The 26,411-nt window shown below is 38.4% G+C and overlaps 1 protein-coding gene across 2 annotated transcripts in view; it reads right to left on the reverse strand.

The window, feature by feature from the left end:
- Positions 1-6,566: 6,566 nt before the first annotated feature.
- Positions 6,567-26,411, reverse strand: part of GLCCI1 (glucocorticoid induced 1) — a 58,089-nt gene continuing 38,244 nt past the window's right edge. For both annotated transcript variants that reach the window (XM_030009031.1, XM_030009032.2), the window contains exons 5-8: positions 23,663-23,815; positions 16,571-16,781; positions 10,646-10,766; positions 6,567-9,575 (exon numbers count right to left, since the gene is read on the reverse strand). In XM_030009031.1, the coding sequence (XP_029864891.1) occupies positions 9,227-9,575; positions 10,646-10,766; positions 16,571-16,781; positions 23,663-23,815 (834 nt within the window). In that variant the 3' untranslated portion in view covers positions 6,567-9,226. The remainder of the gene's footprint in view (positions 9,576-10,645; positions 10,767-16,570; positions 16,782-23,662; positions 23,816-26,411) is intronic.

The raw sequence follows: 26,411 nt of genomic DNA on the forward strand, positions 1-26,411 counted from the left end.
AAGAAAGGCTGCACTGACACTGCTTCAAGGCCCCCCCTCTTGCCCCCACCCATTTTAGCAGCCCATCCTGTTTAGCAAACATTAAATGCAATCAGAAAACACTAAAAATCCATAATGGGTCATTTTCCTACTTGAGATTTGCAGGAGCAGAATTAACTGTCTGTCCTGGGGTGGTTTTTAATGAACAGTACAGCTTGCCTGTAAGTGGTTTGGGTTCCCTCTCTGTTCCCCATAAACATGTGAAGTATCTAGCAGAGGGCTTAATTGAGGTTGAGGTACGTAATGTTGTTTGCTTTGATGGTTGTTATCCAAGTGAAAAAAAAGGAACGTGTTTTATGATACAGGAAAATGCTTTTATGGCCCCAAAATAAGTCCTTCTGTTGTGTAGCATCGCCAAAACAAAACAAGTTCCTTTCTGCAGGGAGGACTGTCAAAGTGAAGCAAGGGCCTTTCCGCAGGGAAGGCTTAATCCAATATACACACCATCAGCACTGACAAAATCTCTATCAAGGTGCTTAAGTTGCTGCACCAGGGCATAAGGAAAAAAAAAAAAAAAAAAAGCCTGACCCACGACAGCGTCAAGTAGCTTGGGGCCAGTCTTACTGTGGTTGGTGGTTCCTGTCCCCAGCTTACTGCCAGAGCCTGAAACACCACGGTGATGCTGCCTGCCTTAAGTCCTAAAGGCTGCAGGAGACCAGGCCTTGTCCTCTTAGTTTGCTCTCCCAGTCGTCAGAGACGGCGGAAAGGAGACTCCCACGCAGGAGGGGCAGGCAGAGCCTGTACTTACTGGGTTGGGAAACGGAGACGGCCACGATGCCGAAGGCTGGGAGCTGGTGACTTTCTGGCACCAGGAGACAGCTCCTGCTCCACCTGCAGATCTGCATCTACAGAAGGGGGCCAGCGCCCCGGGAGCCATGTCCCACGAAGCCCCTGCGCCTGCCGAGCCTGGGCCGTGCAGCAGTACGAGGAGGCAGCAGGAGCTGACCGCAGCGGGCAAGTCCCTGCTGCCAGCCCGACCTGTCGTCTAGGGAGGTTTGCAGCTTGCCGGGGACTTGGATCAGGGACCTGATGGAGACGCTGCTGGGGCCTGTCTGGTCAAGTGACGAAGTTGTGGTCCAGGTGTGGCAAACAAAGGGTGCAGGGTGATGTGGTCAAGACAGACCTCGGAGAGGACAAGACAGGGGCTCGCCCCGGGTGAGCCCGAATAAGCGAAGCGCGGAGACAACAGGGCTGTGGGGAGCTCTCCTAGCGCTTCTGAGAGATGGGGGTGGCTCCCCGAAGGGGCTGTACACCAGCGCCTGCGGCCTGGGGAGCAAACAGGAGGAATGGAGGCCTGCATGCAGTTGCAGGGCTACCGTCTCCCTGGGATCAGCTGTGGGGGGACAGCTTCCACAACTGGAGCGCTGCCATGGCTGAATGCGGGCTCTTCAGGCAGGAGCGGACAGGATGGTGAGGAGGGGAAGCTGCCCTTTACGTGGGAAGGCGTGGATGCCTTGGGATGAGTGGTGACCCAGCTGAGAGCTCATGGGTCAGGATTAGAGGGCAGACCAACATGGGTGACATTGCCACGAGTGTCTGCTACAAGACCACCGGATCACAAGGGAGTAGATGAGGCCTTCTTCAGAGAACTGGAAGAAGCCTCACATTCACAGGCTCTGTTCCCTGGGGGCCTTGAGCCACCCCAAGATCGGCTGGAGGGACAACACAGCAGGAGACAAGCAGTCCAGGAGGTTTCCGAGAACCTCCCGAGACAGTTAGCCAAGGAGCTGGTGAGGAGAGATGCTCGGCTAGATCCCATACCTACAAACAAAGAACAACTGGTTGGGAACATGAAGGTTGGGGGCAGCTTTGGCTGATGTTACCACAAGACAGTAAAGTTTAGGATCCTGAGAGGAAGGGGGGGGGGGGGGGGGAAGCAAAAAGCAGGATGAGAACCACTGACTTTAGGAGAGCAGACTTTGGCCCCTTCAGGGACCTGCTTGGAAGAATCCCATGGGATACAGCCCTGGAAGGGAGTCCAGGAGACCTGGTTGATTTTCAAGGATCACCTGCTCCAAGCTCAATCCTTCCTCTCTACTCAGCACTGTAGAAGACTCAGGGGGGAATCTTAGCCATGTGGATCAATATCCGAAATGGATCCAGATCTGAAAATCACAGGATTCCCAAACAAGTTTTTTTCCCCGTCTAGTTTGTTATCCAGTCTATTATTTGGATAAATGTATCCAACATTTTTTCACTTACTGGATACAAAACCAAATCATGCTACAGTGCTGCATTCAACAGCCTTTCAGTTAGGATGCCACCAAAGAGGCAGATTGCAATCTATAGATGGCCTGATCTGGAGAACAAATGACACTTACCCAGACTACCACTCCTCTGTAGTAGTAAAGCATCCACTGTCTTCCTAACCCAAAGAACATGCTGCACATACAAATATGCACATACAGGGTTACCCTCCAAATCAGGTACAGGTAGGGCCTAGGATGCCTTTGCTTTCCCATTCCTTAGAAAGTGAAAGACCTACTACCATCATCTTCATCACCCCCCCACCCCCAAGGGTTTAGTATTCCCCTCCAGAAGAGGGTCAAACCAGAAAGTCTTCCCTAGAGGGAAGCACATTTCTTAGGTACTGAATTCAGAAAGCGTCTAAACTGTCTCCTTGGCATTCTTCGCTAGAACAGAAAACACGTCCACCATTGTACCCAACTTCATTTCATGAACAAGAGCCCCTGAATGAGGTGGCAATCCTTAAAATACATGCATATGCCCCATCCAAAATAAAACCATGCAGTGAAACCTTGTAGTATGGTACCATCTCTGTACTGTCAAAGAGATGTAAGGCTACACCTGAAACTTATTTTTTCAGCAACTGACACTGAAATGCTGAATGTTTTTCAGCATTCTCAGGAGGTACAATGAATTAGAATCCAAAGGAATCACAAAAGCAGAGTCAAGCATTTTTTTTTTTTACCATTTCCTAAAAACAATGTTTAGTTTCCAAAGGCAACACCCTTACTTTTTTAATTTTTACACAAGAATGAGTTCTTCCTTCCCTATGTAACAAGCCCAAAGATACACCAATCTTGTGGAAAGGGAGGCTGTTACTCCCTGAGAAACCTCTGTATCACAGAGATAGGGCAGGACTGGAAATTCTTATCCAAATAGAAATCGGAAAGGAGTAATTGCTTCACCCAGCCTTTTGGCACCAAATCTTTGCAGGGAGTCTAGTTTCTTTTAGCTTTCTCCTCCTTGGAGAAAGAACCTCCTTCCACAAAAAACCTTAAGAGTTCTCAGATCTCATCTCCTCTTGCAGCAAGCAGTCAGACACCCAGAATTAGTTAACATGACTGTTATGCCTAGCAGTCTGGATTTCAGTAACACTATTTACTTACAGCTTATTTGGAGAAGTAAAAGTAAAAACAAGGGTACAAGAAATAGACTACCATGGGCGTTACTAAACATATGTTGCCCTGAGCAAACCCTATTTCTCAACCAATAGCTGTACATATCACTGCAAAGTTCAACCACGCACTTCACTATGCACATACACACACACAAAAAAAAATAATTAAAAAAACCAGAACTTATTTTTCTACAGGCGCAGTTATTAGCCTAATTGTGCTTCATTAACAAGCCCTGTCTGTAATGCAAGGGGAAAAAAAAAAAAAAATTACACAAGTTCCTCTTCTCCCAGGCTTCCAGCTCCTCTGCATCTGAGCTTCCTGGCTACAGCTCAAGGCAGCCAATTTAACATCAGAACTTGTTACAACCTGAGATAAAATTTCAAGTTCTTAAAAAAGGGGTCATCTCTCCATCCAGCTTCATCACATTGCTAGTCTTTCTTGTTGTCAATTGAATTAGGAGTTTAACTTGCATGTTCACTCACTCCCAATGTGGTCTTACCTGAGGAAACACTCTACCTTCTCGATCAACGTTTTCCTACCAGCCCCACTTGAGTGACACATTATTTCTATGACCTGTTGCACTCCAAAAAGACACCACTGACCCTCCAGTTTCTTGTCATCTCTTCAAAATTACAGTGCTATTGAGGAGGTGACGGGAATCAAAACAACTATAAAGCTACTCAACCACCTCTTTTACTGAAGACTTCATTCATATGTGACACAAACCAAAAAGTTTCAGAAGCCAGAAATTATCTTTAAAGAGCTATTACAGTTTTTAAAAAAGCATTAACTCCCTACTTAAAAATATTGCAGCATGCTACTTTTTTAGTGAGGCAAGAATGCTTATGGTAGTTAAAAAACCCTACCTCTTTAAAGTCAACTGAAATGTAAAAAGCCCCAAATAATCATGAGCTAGTAAGGCTTATAAAAACATCTTTGAGCACATCCTTTGTAAAATCATCTCATTTTAAACATACCAGTACTTGAAAAAATCCACCTTTGCAAGTTGGCCCAGAACTCAATTACCCTTAATACTAAAATATATTCATGTTTCTAGTGTGAATTCATCTACCTTCATTTTCTTACTGCTTTAGTATTCCATGTCTGTTAAATTTAAGTAGCTTGTTACTAAGTATTTCACATGTACGTATTTACTAACTGGAATTAAGTCACACCTCAACTGTTAAGTAAAACAAAATACAAAACCTTGCTGTGCGTTTTTTTCCAGTACCCCACTTGTTCCTATAGCTCTTCCCTGAGCCTTCTCCAGCTTTTTACAGTCTCTCCCGAACTAGATAGTTTTCCAGGACCGGTTACACTAATGCAGACAGAAAGATATACATATTTTAACTGCATGGCAATCTTTGATCAAAGAACTTCCTTTAGCCAAGCACCAACGTACGTGTACATCCCAGTAACGGATGTTCCTTCCCAGCTTTCACTCACTTTTTCCTTGCATTTAGGTTCTAGAAACACACTGCAGGAATTGTAGTTATTTTCTCCAAAATGTGTAGCTTCAAATTTGTGTTTGCATGGCTGTATTTTGCAAAGCAAGCCAGGCTGTTTTACAACAGTAATTGATTTATACTTCTACTAGTCATCTGTCATCTTCAAGCTGCTTGGATTTTACCTCAAGTAACAGATGAAGGTATCAATCCATTACCATGGAGTAAGGCCAGGAGCTAGTTTGCTAAGCCTCAGTGGTCTTTGCATGCAACTGTGATGTCAGCCAACATCTCTAATCCATTCAATTTCTTGTGTTTATTTTGTATTACTCCAGGCTTATGTTTAAATACTGTGAAGATATCAAGACTCTACCCTTGAGCCAGTATCTGGCCCTTCCCAAGAGCTGATTTGTCAGGAAGCCATAAATCATTTCCCTGACAGCACCCTGCTTCCTAAAACAAGCAGGTCACTATCTGTTGCCCTCTACCCCCAGCACACGTAGCCAAGGGCTCCTCTTACACAGCCCTCCAGTCTCTGAACAGAGTCCATTTTGAGAGCCATGAATTGCTAGAAAATGTTACATTCAAGTTGAGGAAGGTCTTTTAGTCACAAAGCAGGGACACAAGGCAAAATTACTTCATTAGCTCCCTACTCGCAGCACTTTTCAGACTGCTTGTCTTGGCTTTGAGGAAGACATAGGCAGTGAATTACACACAGCACTCAACTTCAAAGTGTGGCTTATGTGGAAGCGACATGTTACCGCAACCGTAACTAACCAGGCGAGGCCTAGGTTCACAGGGAAGGTGAAAAAGTTACCCATGGTACAAGTTGCATCATGTCTTTTCAGGGTGAGCTACGCGCTTTTGTCGAAGTAATTCTTGAGAAGAGAATGTCCTCCCACACATGGGACAGCCTGGAACTGCTGCAGCCAAATCCATTTAGAGGACGAGGCGGTCACAAAGCTTTGCCTAGCAAGCCCTACAAGCTGATGATGAAATGGCTGAAAGCAAGCCGTCTCTGACTAGAAGGCCATCAACCATTTTCATAGCAGGGTGGGATACTATGCCCTTTTCAGCACTTTCAGTTAATGTTTTTAACATAGTCACATCAAAACCTTGTAATCTTTGGGATGCTGAAAACTTACACTTTCACTTACTGATAATAAGCATTAAACCATTCTTGATGGTTATTGCCATAGTGCTCTTCAGTAAACACTGACTTTGGAGGATTTACATGTATTTAAATATTATTCTTCTTTCCTCCTCCCTCCCCCTCACCCCCCATCTGGAAAGAATTATTCTGCAAGTCAAATGACAATCACTTGACTCATACAGAATAACATGAAACCAAGACTGTCAGTAGATTTATACCACATCCTTTAGGGGTTTAGTTTAGTTTCACATAGTGAAACGTCTAATGGCTTTCATAATTTTCAACAGATAACTTGATATTAGCTATACCACAAACACAGCAGCGGATACAGTTTCCAATAACGCTTAACTGATTTTTTTTTTCTATGCTCTGAAGGAAGAAAAACCTCATTATATGCAGAAATAAAATACGCTATTTTTAAGCATATTTAAGCATTCAGCTATTTTTAGTTTTTTCCCCTTCCTAGAACAGCATTATGCGAAAATCAATAGGTAAGAGATTATCTTGTTCTGGAAGACATAGCACACTAGTCATAAAGATACATGGTTGACATTATTTTAGATGTGAATTTGGAACAATATTAAACTTTAATCTCATTCTATGGTGTTTCATACAGTTTCCAAAACAAATAAACGAACCACTGCTTTTGTGTGTCGTCCCCACCACTTTTTCTTAACTATAATTTTTATTTAAATAAGACACAGGAACTTCTATACCGAAAAAAAATACAAAACAAAAGCCACACATTTCCTTGTGTAAAGCAATATTGTGTGATAACTTGAATACTGTTCAGCACAGTGGCTAGAAATAACAGTACAACTATGTACAAAACTTTAAACAATATTTGACAAATTTCTACAGCTGGATGTAGAATACAATTGAGATAAACAACTGCTGGGAAATTTACATGGCAAAGCATTAGCTTTAACACATTTGGTTCAAAACCTTCAAATCTGCTAAGAACAAATGTGCAATGTAATTAATATTTAGTTTCTCATGGAAAAAATAAAAAGAACATGTAATGGCATTGCAAATATTGTACAGAGTTCATCACTGATCTAAAAACCACTCATCGTATCCCCTGGTAACCTAACACCAATAACTGAGACTACAATTTCTTATCTGGACATAACCAGAGCATAAAAAGGTCATCATACTGCAATGTTAATCTAGAAAGAAAAATATTAAAAGGAATCGATACTTACATCACGAGTATTTTCTCCCCTTTATCTTCGGTCTATAAAATATATAGTGTTTTCACCTAGGCCTGAGATTAGTAGGGTTAAAGATGGCTGCTGTGTTGCAAGAAGGTTTTTCACATGAAAATGGTTAGAGACAGACCTCTCTCTCCTTCTATATTTTCTGCAAGGGGAGTCAAAAAACAGTGACCATTTTATAGGCTGCAAATTCCATCTTGTAAGATAGTATTAACAAAAACTCAGTAATAAAAAGGAAACAATGCTTTATCTCCAAAGAAAGAACATATTTAGTGAGTAGTTATTGGTGGCTCCCTCTCACCCCCCTCCAATCTCATCTTCAAAAGAGGAAAAAACCATAATGGAGCAAGTTTAAATGCTCAGTAGCTGCAGGCTACTAATCTCTTCAATTCCTGGAAAAGGTGAACCTTATTCTCTTAGGAGCAGACAGCATAAATGTAGTTCCACTGAGCTGAAAGCAATGGAGCAAGAACAAGTTTATTTTGCCTTTAGGGTCCTCTTTGTATCACAGGAAATTATCTCTGAAAGCAATGCTCCTCTTGTTCCAGTACAATAGAAGAGCATCACTAACCCGTTCTTGCCGTGTACTATTTTGAGAAAGTGTCCAGCCTGCAAAACCAGGATTATTTTACAAGGATTTTTTTTTTTTTTTTTTTATTCACACTTAAGAAGGGGGGGAAACACACTTTTACACACACAACTTAAGTAACTGAAAGTTATGGGATAAGCTTTGATTAAGTAACATGAACTTAAAACTATTGTTTTCCCCACCCCTCTTAGAACACCCACTTGCTACTTTTGGACTTTAATCCAAACACAATTACTCACTACATAAATAAAACGCTGCTCATCTAACACTGCTTGACAAAATCTGAAAACCTATATCCAACCAGCAAATGAATGAACATTTCCAAAAGAGAAACTAAACATTAATTTGACTTTTAGACGGTAACAGTAGCATTTCACATCCTTAACTGCCAACAAGAACGTGAGAGGAAATCCCCATCACCCCCTGTGAAACCTGAAACAATTTCTGTCCTTGAACAAAAACATTCTTGTCTTTCAAAATCCTCTCATACACAACATGGAATGTTTCTCATGTACAGCCTAGTACTGAACACTTTATTTGCAACAGTTTAACAGTCATTAACTGAGCAACACCTGAAACCTTTAAATGCCACATTTTTACATATATTGAAATGACAGTAAATGCAACGGTTGTTTTACTTGTAAGCACATGACAAAGTGATATACATCACAGATTTGCTGGTTCTCCTCATGTTCACCCATGTCCAGGGTCATCGTTCACCTGGATCTGAATGCACTTATTCCAAGAAAGTGGAATGTAATGAGGAAATATTAATGCATAAAATAAGGAAAGGCAAAAGAGTGATGTTCCCTCTTTAGCTTTGTAGCTGTAAAATATTTTATATCCCAATATGATATACATTCCAAGTTACCTGAGTTTACACTTCGAGAGAAGTACCTGAAGCTAGGCCATAGGGTGGGCACTGTGCAACTGTTGTGGCCATTTTTTTTTTTTTTTTTTTTTTTTGCATTGTGTGTATTACAGAAGTTAGAAACATAAACACCTGGATCAATTGTAAACATAATCCTGAAGTACAGTATTTTCCATAGGACACAACACAGCAAGACATTTTCTATTCAGACAGGCAACTTTTTTTTTTTATATATATATAGAGCTTATTTATACTGTAGAATTTGAAACAGAACACAGGACACAGTACTAATCTGGTCAAACATACTATGAAATGCATAGTCTCCACTTAAAACGCTTAATGATATATGGATTCTGCAGGCATTACTGCTTTCTCACAAAAAATGCTGACTATGAATTCTGTCCCTGCCAAGAACAGCGGCGAGATATTTTTTTGAATGCTGCTAAGTATTCCGTGTTGTTCTGAAAGGTTGCCACCTCATGCAGATGTATCTGAACTATTATGTCCTCAATCCTTGTTTCAGGGCAGAGGCCTGCTCCACCTTGGTCTAGATTAGCACGTAGCTCTGAGAAGAGGAATGGTCTTCAGTCTGAATTTCTTGCAAAAGCGGCTGCTGCTGTTGGGACGGTTGCTGTACCGGGACCTCTGTGGAGTCCATTGTGCTGGTGTCATCTGACAGAGATGAGAAAGAGACCCGAGAGGAAAGCTGCTCAACAGTCAGGGTGCTCAAAGCTGTGCTTTGACCAGAGTTTGGAGAGTTCTTCAGCGTCAGGTCTGAAGCAGGAAGGAGGGGGCCCAGAAGTTTTACAGGACAGAAAGCTGATCCGGTTGGGATGAAATTAACCTTGTTTTTGTCAGGACATGAAAAGAGAGGGGCTGAGACAGGCTGACGAGACCTACAACAAAAAAAAAGGTTATATACCTGGCCAACCAAGATGTTTTATACATCACGAACTTTGTGGTTCTACACGTTGCTAAAATGTGAATGACAAGGAATGGGATTAATTGGACAGAGGGGCAAACATCTTCCATATTGGTAGTCAGCTAACTGATCCACAGCATTAAAAATAGTACCGTCACAAAAATGACTTGATAATTATTGGATAAACATGCAACTTCCAGCAAGAAAAATCTGCAGTACATATGCACATGAAAAAGTGCCGAGGTAATTTAGAATGGCACAAATTCTTCTTTAATAAAAACAATGCAGCGACACCACATTTAGTCATATTAAAACCCTTTGAGAACCTCCATGAAACAGACCTCTCCTTTCCCATATTCCATAATTTGTCTGGAGGCTTCCTCCACAACCCAACATTGCTCCTTCACCATCCAGCACGGAATGAATGCTGTTAGAGCAAGAAATGTCCCCTCCTTTATTCTTTCATCCACAGGAGCTAAGCATGCAACCTTGACAGCATGTGCTCAAATACTGCTGGGTCTAGGGGAAAAAGACATGATGTCCGAGAGTTTAATTTCCCATTTCTTGCTCAGCAAAAATATTGAGCGAAGTCTATGCCATAAGTATACTACCATCTAGAAACACTTTACATGTGTTTCATTCCATTTCATATGTTTTATACGTATCAAAACATAACCTATGCTTGAAACTGGTGGAGAATTATGACGAGAGGTTTTTTTTAAGCCATGAACATTCTAAAAAGTTAATAAAAAAAATATATGGGAAGAGTTTTATAAATGCTTAGGAAATTAAATGTACCTTATCTTTTCTGCTTGGATTTTTGTTGCCTTTTATAAATGCACAAAAAGAGTTCAAGCATAAAAGACTCCATTTCCTCTTCAAACCAACGTGAACACTTCAACTTCTCTTCTGTACAAACTCTAAGAATAGTTTGCTCCTGAAAAACTCATCAGCTGGAATAGTTTATTCATCTGCAGTTGAATAGGCTCAGTAAACAGGTTTACTGCTTTGCAGATACCAGCTGATATAAAAGGCATTACTTACGACATTTCCTCAAAGACCTTCACTCGCTCACATCCCTCTGGGGGCTCTCGTTTGAACATGTAGCTGTTGTTTGGTTTGGGAGATGAGGCATACTTGGGCAACGGTGAGCTACTCCCACTGTCTGAAAATTTAAAGCAGTTATATTACTAGAGATTGAGAGTGCTTTTTAATTAAATTTGATTTCCAAACAAGATGGCTTTTTTCACAATTTAGCCACTATGCCGGTTTGCTTCTACCACAAAGCTTCCTTTATTGCAGGCTATTTCTAACACCCTTGTATAGCACATTTCTTCTGAATAAAAGCTTCAGTGCAGCAGTAATCTATCACATAACAACACATAACAGGAGGATATTTTTATCCAGAACACTGCAATCGGAACAAAGCAGAGCTGTGATCCTGGAAACAAATACGTTCTTTATTATGTACTTCAAAAAACATAAATGAACAAGGTAATATGCATAATACATGCAGAAGACTTATGAGTGGTAATGATAATACACCTTCTCACTGTATAAACACAGTTATTGAAAATGTGTGTATACAGCATGCATCTTATTTCAAAACATAATTCTTCACTGGAATATTGACCTCAGTCTCATGAATAGTTCAGAAGTTGCAAAGAAACAAAGCATGTGTTTGTAACACAGGTACTGAAACCTCATAATTACAGTGTCCTACCTTCCTGGCTTCATGATTGTGAAGTTGTTTCAGTATTCAAAATAAAACTTCCACAATTCAATTCTCTCATCACTATTACCTATATGATATAGGTATTCTTTGTAACTCTAGCTATCTGTGTATATTTTACTAGACACACTTAGAACTAAAGGTGTGCAGATCTAGGACACAAGGCAATAGGCTGATTTCTTTTACTTGTCAGAAAATATAAGAGAGAAGGCTCAACTCTGGTAATGACAAACACAAAAGTTTGAAAAATTAAGACTATGAAAAGGTTCACTTTAAACACTCATCTTGACAACATGATATTCATGCATTAAGGAAATTGAGTATGTACAAAAATAATTACTCACAGAAAATTAGCCTTCCGCAGTGGCTTCTACCTTTTCAAAGAGCAACATCTACCTCAGGCTAGTATTAGTGGCTCCCTATTCTCTGCTTGGGCTTACAATTAAAAAAATAAAATTAAATTAAATAGCAAGGTTAAAGAGGATCCCCCGACTTACAAACACACCTTATTTGGAGAGAAATAACTGCTCTTGCTTTAGCTCCTTTTGCATCTTTCCACTGATGCAGGATACCTGACCATTTTTAACTCAGATACCTTTGTTTATTCTGCTGTTGTTCATGTGTGCCTTTTCAGCAACAGTGGAAAACCAAACCAAACCTTCAAGTGCTATGATCTAGATTCACTAAAGCATGCAAAGTCGCCTTTACAGCTTGCAAACAGTAACTACATAAACTTTTGTATAACCACGACTCAAATACAAAGGCTAATCATTAGAGGTTTTGAAACGTCTCTGCTTCCTCTTATAACAAGACACAAATCAACTTAAATGTCACACCTCCCTTTGGAGATTTACTATGAAAGATATAAGAAGAAAACACAGTTAAGTGAACCTCAGCAGTGTATTGATTATTCAGCTTTTTCCTGCTGTAGAGTGAACACAGAACTTCTATTTACAGAATTTTAGGTGTTAACTGTACGAAGGCAGAAGAAGCTTAGAAACAATGCAGATATTTGCCTAGCTGGGAGCATGATGGTCCTGTTGGCATCTTTCCACTGTTGGCCCACACAGCTCATTCCAAACACAGAAATCATTAACAGAACCCAGACAGTTTGTTTCCTCCTTTTAATATTTAAAATTGAAGATCCAAGTTTCTATTTAAAAAATTTGAGACATAAAATGTGCTACTGTTCAGTCCACCAAATAGTGGAAAACTGTGGAACTACATCCAAGGAAAGAATCAAACGGAATTCAAAGTTAAGTCAGTTCTTGGAAGATTCAGAGTCTTGTCTAGCCAGTTCAGTTTTCAATCAAGTTTTTGGTTTATTTAGCCCTGTCTGGCTGAAACTTTCTATATAAGACAGCTGTTAAACAAGTAAAAAAAAAAAAATATATATTGTATAATTCAACCATCTGTTCCTCTCTTTACCCTCCCTGATTTTTAAAGTTTACTAAGTTGTTAGCTTTTCATTTTGACCAAACACACACCACACTACTATTTGAAAAATACATGTGGTTATTAGGAGGCTCACATGTACAAGCTTGGTGTTGGTTCTACATGTACAGCAGCAATGTGGGAACAGAAGGGTACTGGGAAAATAGGCCATGAGTTAAAGTGGCAAGAGGTGGAACTTACAGCTTAAGCCAGTTTCCACTTGTGTATCCTGGAAGCTCTTAAAGTGCTAAACTGTCACCTTATTAGTCCTTAACGACACTGCAAATGTGTACTCTCAAACTGTGCTATTAACACATCTTTTTACTGTCTCAGAGGCTGCAATGCATGAGCCTTCATGTCAGAAGACATGTCTGCACCTTCCATGCTTCAACCAGTAGGGTGTGCTCTGCTGGCGTATTTCAGCCAACTAATCAAATTTCATTAAGATGACAATGATTGAAGATTAACAGATGTAACCTTTAAAGCAAGTTTTGTTACCATAACCACATAGAAGACAATATGGAGCCTTATTACACAGAATTTCTAAACATAAATATTCAAAATGGATATATTCTGTTATCTAGAAAATGTTTAAGGTTGTGATTAAACACTAAAAATACTATTTTAACCAGAAGACTTAATACCACAAATTTCAGCTTGCATATATTAGAGCAACAAAGGAAGCAAACTAAAAAAGAATCTGTAAAATAATTTTTTGAGTAACAAAACTTAAGGGAAACAAGAAATTTTGCCAGTGAGCCTTGGGATTTGTTTAGATAGGTTCAAAAATACCTTTATTTCTTAAGATTATCCAAAGACTTTACATACACTTTTCATTTTAAGAACTATGAATCAGATGCCCAGAAGTTAAAAAGTATCTTCAGTTCATCTTCATGAACATGTTGCTTGTAGCCTGCTAGCAACAGTGGGAATACACAATGCTACACAAAAGCACCTAATGAAAATCCCTGAGAAACAGGTTATACTATCTATTTTTGTACAAAATCCCCAAATTTCATCTGCTTATACCTTAGGATGCCTTTGAACTTTACCTCTGTCGCAACTGCTACGTAAAACCCTGAATTATAGTCTCATGGACCAGAGTTATCATAAAACAGATCTAGTGAAACCTGTAGCTTTAATGCAGCAAGGCAGTCACTTACCTTGCAATAGGCTGATACTTGAAAACAGAATCATAAAGCCAGATGCCATTAAAATACCTTCTCTCCCACCCTTCCTTCTCTGCTCCAATCAATACCATTTAGTATCACTGCTCTGTTCGGAGCAGTATTGTGGGCCTTTTCTGAAATTTAGCTTTCACTTTCTTTTGAAAAATTCAATAGATTTAGCAGCTTCTTGCAGAAATGTAAACCAAACAGCTGATACAGTCCAAAGAGCAGCTGTGAGGGCCTCAGGCCAAAGCACAGCTTTGCACAAGAAATAAAAGATGCTTTAGAAATGTAAAGCAGCGCTGTGTCTGTGCAGAGTGCTGGCTCCTCTCACTGCTCATGTCTCAGTCAAACTACTAACCTTCCTTTCCTATTCAGCAACACACTCAGGAGCATTCATAAAGCTGGTAATTATATTTTTTAATGGTAAAGCCAAGTTATTCCCATAGAGAGGAAAATAAAACCTCAACTTGAGAAAAGCAACAGAAGAATATCTTGAGTTTAAAATGTCTGCTTTTGGCTATACAATGCATTTTTCAAAACTTAACAGGCCTCAAAGCAAACTCACAAGTTTTATTCTAGCATCACAAAAACCTTTAAAATGAAGGTGTGAAAAACTTCGTGAGTTTTGTTTTATAAAGCAGTTAACAGCCACAACAATGTTAATAAACTGTCTCTCAAAACTTGCTACTCCCTTATAATTTCTACCTATATCCCTAATTTATTGGTAATTTAACTATTTTGCAGATAACATCTTATTCAGAACAACTGGCCTGTAGGGTCTTAATGATCTGAGAGTAAAAGGTGCCTTTCTGACTGTACTTTTACAACCTCTGAACAAATTACTTTCTCTTGGAAAACTGCTACATGCTTTTGTAGTTTCTAACTAGAACAAAGTTGTGATGAGCAGTTCCAGCTTCTATCTTTCATAAGCACATTATTAAGTACTTTAATTAATTAAAAAATGCCATTATATTCACTTTACAAAGCTGGCTGTTTATCACCGTCACCTATACGCTACTACTAAAGCAGACTTTTTGTAGACTCCCAAACCTAGCATTAAAGCCAGTCTTAAAACCAAAATCCACGAATAAGTATCTACTCATTGTGAAGTTCAGCAATAAATTTTATTCTAATTAGCTGTTCAAAAAATCCAAGACAGGAGATAAAAACCCTTGAAAAGCATTAAGAAGGTTAGATGCACCATCTCAAACTGTCTTCACTCGCTACTGTCAATAAAGTACCAACTGAAAATTCCAATTACTGTGTTAACTGAGTACTAACTGCAGAAGGAATTATTCTTTTCATTTCCTCGCTTTTTAACTTGTATTTGTTATCAGGACACATATGAACAAATCTACCTGTCAAGACATTTCCTTGTGTGCTAATACTTTTGTGGATGTGTCTACAGTGATTCAGTCTTGACAACACATTACAATTCACATGCATACTATAAGAAAGAGAAGGGGCGGGCTAATATCTCTGTTATTTTTGGAGCATGGCCAACTATCATGTTGAGTTAAGACTTTTACTTTGATGTTGTTAACTTACATACGTGCACACACACAGCCCCAATTTAGGATTTGGTCAAGTGGATTTGTTTTCCACTACTTCCTTATAAATCCAAGATGGGAAAGCAATACTTTTCAGAAACCACGAAAAGCTAGTATTTCTCCCGCTGCCTTCCCCAATCTTATTCCCAAATTACTTTAAGAATTATTAAACAGAGAATATATACAGAAAAAGCTTAACCTTACTTATAACCTCAAAATACTGCTATCTTTAGCTCATTAGTAAATCTATGCTAAATCTGAAAAGTTTTCATTTCCTCTGTGAAACTTACTACTCTCAGCTTGCATGTTTTACCCAAACCCTGCATCCCTCCAAACTAAAGTCCATGTTTCCAGCTAGCTGTCCAGAAGCCCAAGAATAATTTCATTAGTAAACAGTCGTCCAAAACCAGTCTTTTTACACTGGTGCCTATATTTTCATACTACATGTTCTGTCAGTAACTCTTAATTACTGAAACTCCCGTTTACTCCCTCTACAAAACCAAATGACATTTTACAGACTTTGAAAAAAATGCAGGATATTGACATATAAACACATAAATTATTCAGAAAGTTTGGGTTGTTATGAAATGTACACAGACAAGGAATTACTCTCCATCAGATTGTTCAAACTCATATCTGACCTCCTCACCAAGTAACTTCAAGTGGAATATAAGGGTTCAGAAGCAGAGTACTTTTAAAAGCAGTCCAAAACTTCATCATCACCATTCTGATCAGCGAGTAACTCACCCATGAAGAATATATAGTCTACCACAAACCTTATGGAAACCTTTTTTAAACATAAACATGTTACAGTCTGAATTCTTCACGTTAGAATCTTCATAAATAGTTAAGACTGTTTGCTGTGCTCCTCTGACGTATTTATGGAAGATGTTTGTGAAGTTTCACAAACAAGAGGGAAAAAGATATGTAAACAAACAAAACCAATTTTAAGATAGATCCTCAATCCCTCCACAACCATCGAACAAAAACAAAAACTGATGTAATGAGTAAAATGAAGGTAGTTGTAAAAGCAGGACATCACATGCCTCCCATAGGTAAAGGCGGGCCATTCTACTCTCACCTTTATCACGATCATAGAGTAAATCTTCTGTTGAGCAAGGACTCCCATCCTGAGATTCAGGAGGGCAAAAGGGAGAGACACATGGTGAATGACTGCTGCAGCTGCTGCTGCGCTCCTGGACAGACGGAGTCTGAGTGTCAATGCTTCGTGTACTACTACTACGATAGTGAGCAGGTAATGGGGCCCTTCGACCATCAGGGATATCCAAAGGCTGCAAGAGAAACAAGCAATTCAGGTTACAGAGAAAAGATCAAACTCCTAAGCAGTGTCAGCCTGTAGCACTCATAACTGAAGTAATGAGGTGAGGCCTTAAGAACAGCAAACAAGCCACTTTTGAAAGAACCAATTTTACACAAGAAAATAATGCAATGTGTAATGGACACAACATACATTAATTACGCTGAATGGTGGGACAATGTGCAGATGTTCCAAGCCAACTATATCCTTTTAACGCAAATTTAACACCAGAATGCACTTCAACACATGCTAGCATTACATTTTTACATTTTTTTAATGATAGTTTAAAAAAGCAAACCTCCCCAACAAATAGATCTCTAATTATACTTAGTAATACAATTTTCAATAAAGGTCACTGTTACCATGAAAGTAAAACAAGTACCCTGACAGAGATCACATTTGGATAAAAAGGAAAGTAGAAAACGTCAAGTACAACGGCATACTATTGCCATAACAACCAACTGAATTACAATTATAACTGAAACCATCCAAGTTTTTGCCAGTAAGTCGTGATTTTCTAGCACACCTCTACATTCCATCCTTCACTTCTATAGGTGACCTCTGACAAAATGGCAACTAAGTAGATGATGCACAGGCTTATACAAGGTTCACAAGCGTTGTCTTGAACCAAAGCTAGTAAGCACTGCCTGCTCCTATCAGCCTAGTTGGCACTGGCCAGAGTGATTTTGCATTCCGTTCTGCAATATACTGCATAGACATGTTCATAGTAGTAGACTGGCATGCTCTACTTACTTGTCCTTCCCAGTGGAAAATTAGTTTTATCATAAAGACAGCACTGCTTTAAATGTAAGAAATCAAATGAGAATTACAGTTTTGCCTAAAAATGAAGGGGAAAAAAATGCCTGCAAGATTTAAATACCATTTTTATCCTCACTTCAGTGAGGACTGTATTCAAGCCATAGAGAACAACTTAAATGTTCTAGCTACAAAAAAATAATGTCTTTTTCCTTCTCACTTCAAGTGAACATTTTTATTTGATTGCCGCCTTCTTCTTCATATATTCCAAAACTGTAACAGCTTGTTCCAGAGCCTAAAATTCAACCCAACACTGTTGCTAGCAATGAGGACATAAAACCTATTCACTGAGTATCGCATTCTCTCCTTTTCAGCAATAGTCTATCCAGAAAACCACCACATATTACACAGAGAGGCAGACATGGCAGAACAGGAAGATCCTTTTCTTCTTATGAGCCTTCCAGTTAATACCATTTCACGTTTCAATTAAGAGCAAAGAAACACACTATAAAGAGAACATTACAGTTGCTACATCAAATGCTGAAAAATTTGGACACAGCTGTGTGGTCTGTTCCAACAGCTCAGTTCACATTGCATATGTGTTACAACATGACTACATGTTGCTATTCCCATCACCCCCAACAGGCCATGACTCATTCAATGCACAAGATAGACCTGAAGCATTGTATCATTTGTTACACAGAAGAGAGGTAGAAAACAAGACTGAAGCTGTAGAAAGAAAACAGTCTCACAATTAACATAACCAAAAAAATAACTGCCACACAGAACAGCATTTTTATTTCCGTCTCTGCCACAAAAATTCTATAAGATGCCAGGAAGTCATTTGAACCAACCTCTCTCTTTTATGATATCTTTTCTGGATGCTTAGTCATATAGGACTGATTTGCAAAGGTCTTCAATGTTCACAGATGCAGGAGGAGACTATGGGAGCTACACTTTAAACTCCTAAAATGGCATGCAGTATCCTGAGTTACCTGAAGAATCACATTATAGAAACCTGATGGATTTGTGTTTCTCCATCCATAAAGTGTATATAATATCATCTTTCTTCTCACACAGGTGTGATAAAGAGAACAAAATTTCAGGCACTCTCCTATTATATAGAAGCAAAAACCCAGGAAGAAATTCAGATTTCTGACTTCAAAGCAAGGTTTAATAGTGAGCATTAGGACACATATCTAATAAGGAGAAAACAAGAACACCAAACAGCTACTTGTTAAGTGCATATACTATGCTCTACGTAACAGGTAAAGCAAGGATTCCAGGGAGGGAAAAAACCAGTAAGTGATCACATAATTAAAGACTTCAGGATAACACAGATGTTTTTCCACACCTGGAGGAACAATGTAATGTAGTCTTATGTGGTGTATCCCAAATCATGTATTTCAACCTCCACTGAATTAAAATCTGAGGTACAAAAAGTTTTCCATATTTTTAGACATGCCTCTAAATATACACACAAGTAGAAAAAGTTCAATATTTACCACTCTTTCCAAGTAAAATAACTTTTAAGGCATAGAAAATGCCAGCAAATATTTCAGATTACTGTGCTTCTGTATTTATCTTTTCCTTAATATTGAATCCAAGTTTTGACAAGTGTAAAAAACTTCATGAATATATCAACAGAAAGTATTCAATTTTTTATATGTATTAAACCTGATCAACATAAGCAAGTATTTTAGAAGTTACTTTCCATGAGCCATGCCTAAACTATTCTAAAAACTGAAGTCCTCACAACGATACAACATAAGAAATAAGGTAACTAATTCGGTACAGCTGCTATTAGTTTTCGTAATCCTCAACGCATGGGAACCAACTAGAAATTACTGCATTCTATATGCTGGGTTTGGGGGTTGTTTGTTGTTGGGTTTTTTCTTCTCCAAGAGTATCCAGTCATGTACTAACCTTATGCCAAATGCATTTTGATGGGACACCTGCCAACCCCTATGGGACAGCATGTTCTTGGACACAGTTACATACTACCCTCATCTCCCCACAAAGGTAGGGAAATGCTCAATTTGACAACAGCATGCATTTCTCAATACACTGTTAAAATTCACCACATTGTTTTCAGTATCAATCTTTTTGCTGGAAAAAAAACACCATCACCCTACTCAGTATCATCAGGAATACTACTATGGTAGAATATACCAATAGAAGCCTTAAAAATAATGTGTTCTTCACAAGCCTTACATCTATTTGCGAGGCAACATCTTGAGAGCAAAGCATTCCATGCTTTTGATTTTAAAACTGTTCTCTAGACTGGAACACAAAGGTAGACATAGGAAAGTGCTTCTTCCTTCTGTCATCAATGAAGTCATCAATGCATTAGATAAGGTGCAAGTGCAAAAAACCATAAAGTGTCCTGAGAAGGAACACTTGGAAAAACCCAAGACTTTTCAGATTAAGGATATGAAGATTTAAGTAAGGATCACCTGCATCTGTGCAAATTTATTACAGGATTAAGTTTTCTGATAGGTACTTAAAACCATCTTGCTATCTACTTCCAGAAGCATTAGAAATCAAAGAAGAAATACTTTAATCATTTTATTTATATTGTGTGATAGTCCATCAAAATTGCTTCACTTCTAATGACTTATGGTATACTTGAAAGATAGTTACAGTAATATTTTTTCCTTAATAGAAGGCCCATGAACATGTCCATGTCCTGCTACAAGGCACTTTTCATTAGTTTCAGAATGTATTCTGTAAGAATTCTTACCCCCCACTCCCTACAATAAGTCCATCATCTTATTGTACCAAAGTCTCCAACATTTGTGTTGTGAAGTCACAGCGGGACAAAGAACAGAAGCCTGTCATAACTTCACAAAAAGCTGATTCCCTTTTATAAGTTATAGTGCGAACACAAACACACCCTCACAACTTCCTGAAAAGCTAGTCAACAAGTTATAAAACAGGAAGGAAAATATATCCAGGATCTTTGAATAAATGCATTAGAAAATGAATTAAAGTTTATTAATAAATCTGAGGAAAAAGAGGCAATTAAGAAGTGACTCAAAAAAGCCAACTTTAACTTAGTTGTACGAAAGAAAAAAAGAGAACACCTTCATCTAAGCAAGCAAGATGAATGATCTGAAAAAATATACACATACATGGCTAAACTAGAAAGAATGAAATATTTGGAATGTTTTGACCACTTACAATGCAACCCCTCTAAGCGTTATGTTCAATTAGATTATTAAAAGTTAGTGACATAATGACATCACCGCATCAACTATCTTTGTGAAACACAAAAATAACAACTTACGTCTACAGTAATTATTTTTACTTTTATAAGTAACTGTATTTCACAAGTACAATTTCTACTATCATTAAAATATTATTTAAAAAAGCAAAGAAGAGCGTTTCAAAAAACTAACAGAACTAAGTCAGCACGAGAGAAGACAGAAGACGTATTCCAAATCAATTTATATATATTTTTTAAGAAGTAGGATAACAAAAATTCAAGTCAGCAAAAGGGAAAACAGGAAGTATGTAACATCATACCCTACAAAACCAAAAAAACAAGTCTAAAAAATAATTTAAATTGATTTCTGTATCTGAAGACTAAGCAAGGAAGTATGAAACTGGGAGGAAAGTTTCACTGGTTACCCATTTTAACTGGGAGCTAAATTTAAAAAGTAATTCGTGTAATATCCATAAAACTATCCATAAAACTGCTTTAACCTTAAGCTTATTTTTGCCCTATATATCACGTAGTCTGATTTCAATATATGAATTAAGAAGTAGTTTGTTAAAAAAAAAATCCCAAGTTTATACTGAAGAGATGAGAGACTAATAGAAAAAAATTCAAGAACACTAGACTAAGATTTTAAAAGTTAACAAAACTAAAATGCATTTTATCTTACCTGGGACAGCCCAAACATGGTTATTGAAATGAAATGGAAGAAAACAGAAAGCTACTAATGTAGAACCTAAATTTGAAAAAAAATATAGATTTTTTTTAAATTACATAGCGAGCTGCACCTAAAATAAAGGTAATATTCCTTCTCAGTGTTGTTAGCAGGTTGTACGTTATTGCCCAAATCTTTCCTGGCAAATGAATAGTTGCACAATCGGGCACCAAGTGTTTTATGCAGCTGGATAGATCGATTCATATGAAAATTAAGGTTTGAACATGCACTGTTAAAACTGTGAAGTAAATGTGGAAACAGGTTAAAAGAAACCAGTTGAAAATCTAGATGCACACCAATCCTACAAGCAAGTCTATAGAGTAATTTATCCTTCACACATCACCCAAAGCAACCAACTACCTTTGACCACTATTTTAAAATGCTTTCTAAAAATACAGAATGTTACAGCAAGAAAGAATGGCAGAAAAGTGAAAGAAAAACAAATTGTTTCACTAGCAGTGAAACTAATGAAGTTTGGTTTCCTATGGTTTATCTTTTGTTCAGTAATTCCTAACCCTTAACCTAGCTGCCCCAACTCCCCCAGGCTAAAAAGAAGCTAAATTGTTGTATTAGGGTACAGTTCACCAGCAGTAAGATTGAGTAAATTACTGTTGTTATGATCTTCCATAAGTAAGCTATGAGATCTAGTAAGCTCAAAGACAGTACTAGGAGTCCCGCTTTAGGTCCCACTAGACCAGACTTCACAGAAAATAACAGTTACATAGCAAGAAACAACCCTGTGCCCACAAAGATGGACTTGACTTCAAGGGCAATGTCTAATTTATGACTTTCTTTTGTGTCCGAAGGCTCTCCCCAGCTAGATGTTTGGAGGAAGGGTTCACTATTGCCTTGGTTGTGTAAACTGCTGAGCACCTCTGGCCCCAATCCAACAATGCACTTAAGTATGTGCTTAACTGTTTTGCTGGATCAGAGCCAGTACATTCAGTAACTTAGGAGACCAACTTCTGCATCCCAAGTAATAAGCTGTTAAAGCCCAAGGACATTTGCGAAGATGATTTGTCTGATAAATAAATTAAATGTCCTCTAACCATAGGAGATTACAACCCTAGTCATAGCAATATCAGTGATGGCACTGCAATATGTACCTTTTTATACTCTCTTTGAGGTGGTGCAACAAGGTTTATTGATTTGGGCCTTCTGTTTCGTTCTGCGTGTTTGGTTTTTTCCTTGTTCCCCTGTTATAACACACACCCCTTCTAAAGGGTTGAGACAGCCTTAGGGAAGCAAACTTAGCATACAACTTCTACTACTACAGTATTTAATTCTTAAGACTGCTCTGTCCTCACAACTAAGTCTCTGGAGAAGCCAAGACTATTCCAAAACTTTTTAAGTTTACTGCTGAAATGAACAACTACCAATATCAGGTTTTGGAACCTTAAACCCCTGACTAAAGTTTTACAGCTTGACTTGTACATTGAATTGCTATTACATGACCATTCACAAGAAAAGAACCTACATCTTAGAGCAGATTAGAAAAAACAGTAGTTTATTCCACAGCAGAAAATTTCCATTGGCTATTTAGGAAACAGTGGCTGTAATCCAAGTATTTCACATTTTAAGTGTCATCTAAGGACTCCAGTGCTCCTCAATGACAATTCCAATGCTCCAGTTCTCCCACATAAGTAAAGCTGCCCCGTTTGTCACTATTTCCATACGGAGATCTCCCATGACAGAACACAGTGGTTTCATGAAGTAAAATGGTCTTCCATTCAGTTTATGGAAGAAAAGCATTAAAACCAAAAAGCAGAGCATAGCACAGGAAACTTAAGTCTTGCCTAAGAAAAAGAATGCAAAATGAAGCAAATAAATTAATCTCCTGGGCTCTAATTACTTACTACTGTAGCCTGATGTATCTCAATTTTCAAGCACTTGCATTTTGCACAAAAACTTTCAAGTTCTCTACAGAAAGGGCATTCTAAACAAAGTATGTTTGGCCAGAAGCCCTTTAAAACAAACAAACAAACAAAAAAACCCCCAACAAACAGCACCCTAAAACACTGAAACAAAATTTTCAAACAAACAGTTCTTTGAAGAAAATTATTTGTAATTTCAGCCACAAGGAAGGTTTCTCACGAGGAAGGTTTCCCATGAGTTTATAGATTACAAAGAAAAAACAACCATGAACACATTAATATAAGATTACCTTGGATACTTCTTCTTTTCCACTGTTTTCCTTAATGAATACTTTTTCCAGTTCAGGGCTTATTCCTTCTACATTACACGGCACACGTGAAACAGTTGATTTTGGCACTGAAATGTTTGACAGTGGCATAGGGACTGATCTGGAAATAGAGGCCTAGAAGGTAGAGAGCAACATGATTTGAAGTTGGAAAATGGAATAAAGACAGAAGTCTGAGACCAGTACTAAAAAACCCTAGAAAGTAAGAAGCTGTGTATTAATTTTGCCACCTAGACTACCATCTTTACTTGGCAAATTTAAATAAAAAGAAATGCTTGCATAAATCAAAAGCCACTAAAATCACCTCTACTTAACTCACAGAAGTGTTCTATAATAAAAGCATTCTACTACTTCGCTTATCAGTAAGTAGGCAGGTATAGGTACTTTCCAGATGTATAGACTACAGAATATGTAGTAGGGGGATGGGGAGCACATGGGGTGCTGATGCTGATGGTTTAACTGGGATCCAAAAGGCATTTTGTAATATTCCTAAAGCTTAACCACTCAACTGAAATATTCACTTAATGCACTTTTATTCTCTTTTGGTCAGTTTTAGTGAATGAAGAATAAAACATTTTTTTCTGAACCTTTAATTTCACCAGCTTATAGAAAGGTCTTAAAAGAAATCATTTCGAGTTTAAGAATCAAGCACGTAAATAAATAGAAGTATAGTTTTCAGAAAAACCTGTTGGAGTGAAGCTCTGTTACCAACAGGAACCATTCACAAGAGTGCACATGCATCTTGCGCAGTCAACCTCAAAAGCTTTACCTTGGCAGCAGCTGCACAGCACAGATGCACCTATGCTGATAGCCACGAACAATGTTCAAATTCCCAATATATGTTCTCCTCTTGTTCATCTAATCACAGGATGCTTAAGAAAAAATGTAAAATATTTTTTTTGAGTTCTTGCCAAATGAACCTTGCACAATGTGCAGCTCCAAAGGTGCATGTCACTTGTGTGAAGGCATTCTCTGACAACACACTGCCTGCAGGATGGCTTCCCACAATGGTGCCAGAACCAAAAACTTCACTGGCCTCGTCAGAGAACACCTTCTTGAGAAATCAAAATGTTGAACAAGCCATGACAAAGTGAACTCCAAGTACTGAAGAATGTTCCTTCAAAGCATATGTCCCAGGTGGATTTCAGTCTGTGTCATACTAACTGTAACTATAAATAGTGGCACAAGTACCTGCAACAGCTTACTTTGAGATGGAAAGCAAACCCCTTTTCTATGCAAAATGTAGTGGGACCCTTTGTTATAGAGACATAAAAGTTTCAGGAAGAACATCAATTTCCTGTATGTCTTTATCACAAGATTAGGTTTTAACCACAAGATTTTATCCAAACAGAAGAAGGAATATAAAGGATCAGCCATGGCTCAACCTCTTCTTTCTAAAACACTAGCTATTTAAAAAGGTAGTCAGGAAATACAATGACAGAACCAACATTTCAGGAGTTCAAACAGTGGCCTGTTAGTAACATGGGGTCCAAGTTAAAGATCCAAGGTGAAATTTAATCAGGACTCAAATGTCTGCACTGTCAAATGAGACATGATTAACTCCTTTCTACAAGTGGCTTAAGGTTCACGAAGTCATTGACTGAACCTTGCCTGAGCTTTAGAACTCATAATTGGGTTACAATTTCGCTGGCAGTTTTTAACGGCTAAAGCAGACACTGCATGGGGCACCCTCCATTGCACCCTGCTGAGAACCTGGTTCATGTTCAGGTAATTTGGCCAGGTAATTTGTCCGAAGCTATTCTTCATATGTGTCAGCATCTTTATAACAGAAGAAATACAGATATACTCAGCATGGGCAATTTTTTCTAACTTTGTGAAACAGGAAAATGACCTGAAAACAAAAATTGTCTTAGCCAGGCTAGTGTTAAAATGATCAGATATATTAGAATTTGCCTAAACTCACATATCACTTTGAAAAATAGGTAAGTAATAAGACAACAGAAAACAGAAGCTGTCAGACTAGGAGCCTGAGCTTAACCTCTCAGAGAGGAGGATACCAAATGCATAGACCGATGGTTGGACAGACATCCTGTCATCACAATGCCCATTGGTATAGAACATGAGAATGGTCATCAACATAATCTGGATGTAATATTTTGCATCCTTAAGATTATGTCCAATTGAGGTTCTACAGTAAGTCACAGTGTCTGGAACAAGAACAAGCTGGTGATTGTAGCAATTTTTCCATTTAGTATGATTGAAACTCTCAAAATATACTGTTAACAACTGTACTGTAACATAGCCATTGCAACCACAAACTCTCATGCTAGAAGACAGGATCCTGTATTGACAATGATTCTGGACTACCGTAACAACCAATAGGTATGCCCTAGACAAAACCATGAAGAAAAAGACTTTCATCCTGTAGCGTGACAGATCCTCTAGTCACCAGTCACCAGGGATGGGGTACTGTGGCAAGCATCATCTTGATTTCAGTTGAGTTTAAATTCAAGGTGAACTACCACTTTCTTTTTAGAAAGTAAACACCACAATATTGTTTTCCTCAATGTGATGTGGAAATTGCCTCTCTGGCCAGAACTGACCAATAAGCAAAGGCAGAAAGATTCTTAAAATGGGACAAGGAAATGAGATTTTCTCTCAAACTTCTGGTTATACAGCATTGCTGTCTTTTACTGATGAATACATGGTAAGGTGAATTACAAGTCTGTTTGTAACAAGCCAGTTAAGTGTT

Source organism: Aquila chrysaetos, chromosome 3 (assembly GCF_900496995.4).
Source record: "Aquila chrysaetos chrysaetos chromosome 3, bAquChr1.4, whole genome shotgun sequence".
Taxonomy (NCBI): domain Eukaryota; kingdom Metazoa; phylum Chordata; class Aves; order Accipitriformes; family Accipitridae; genus Aquila; species Aquila chrysaetos.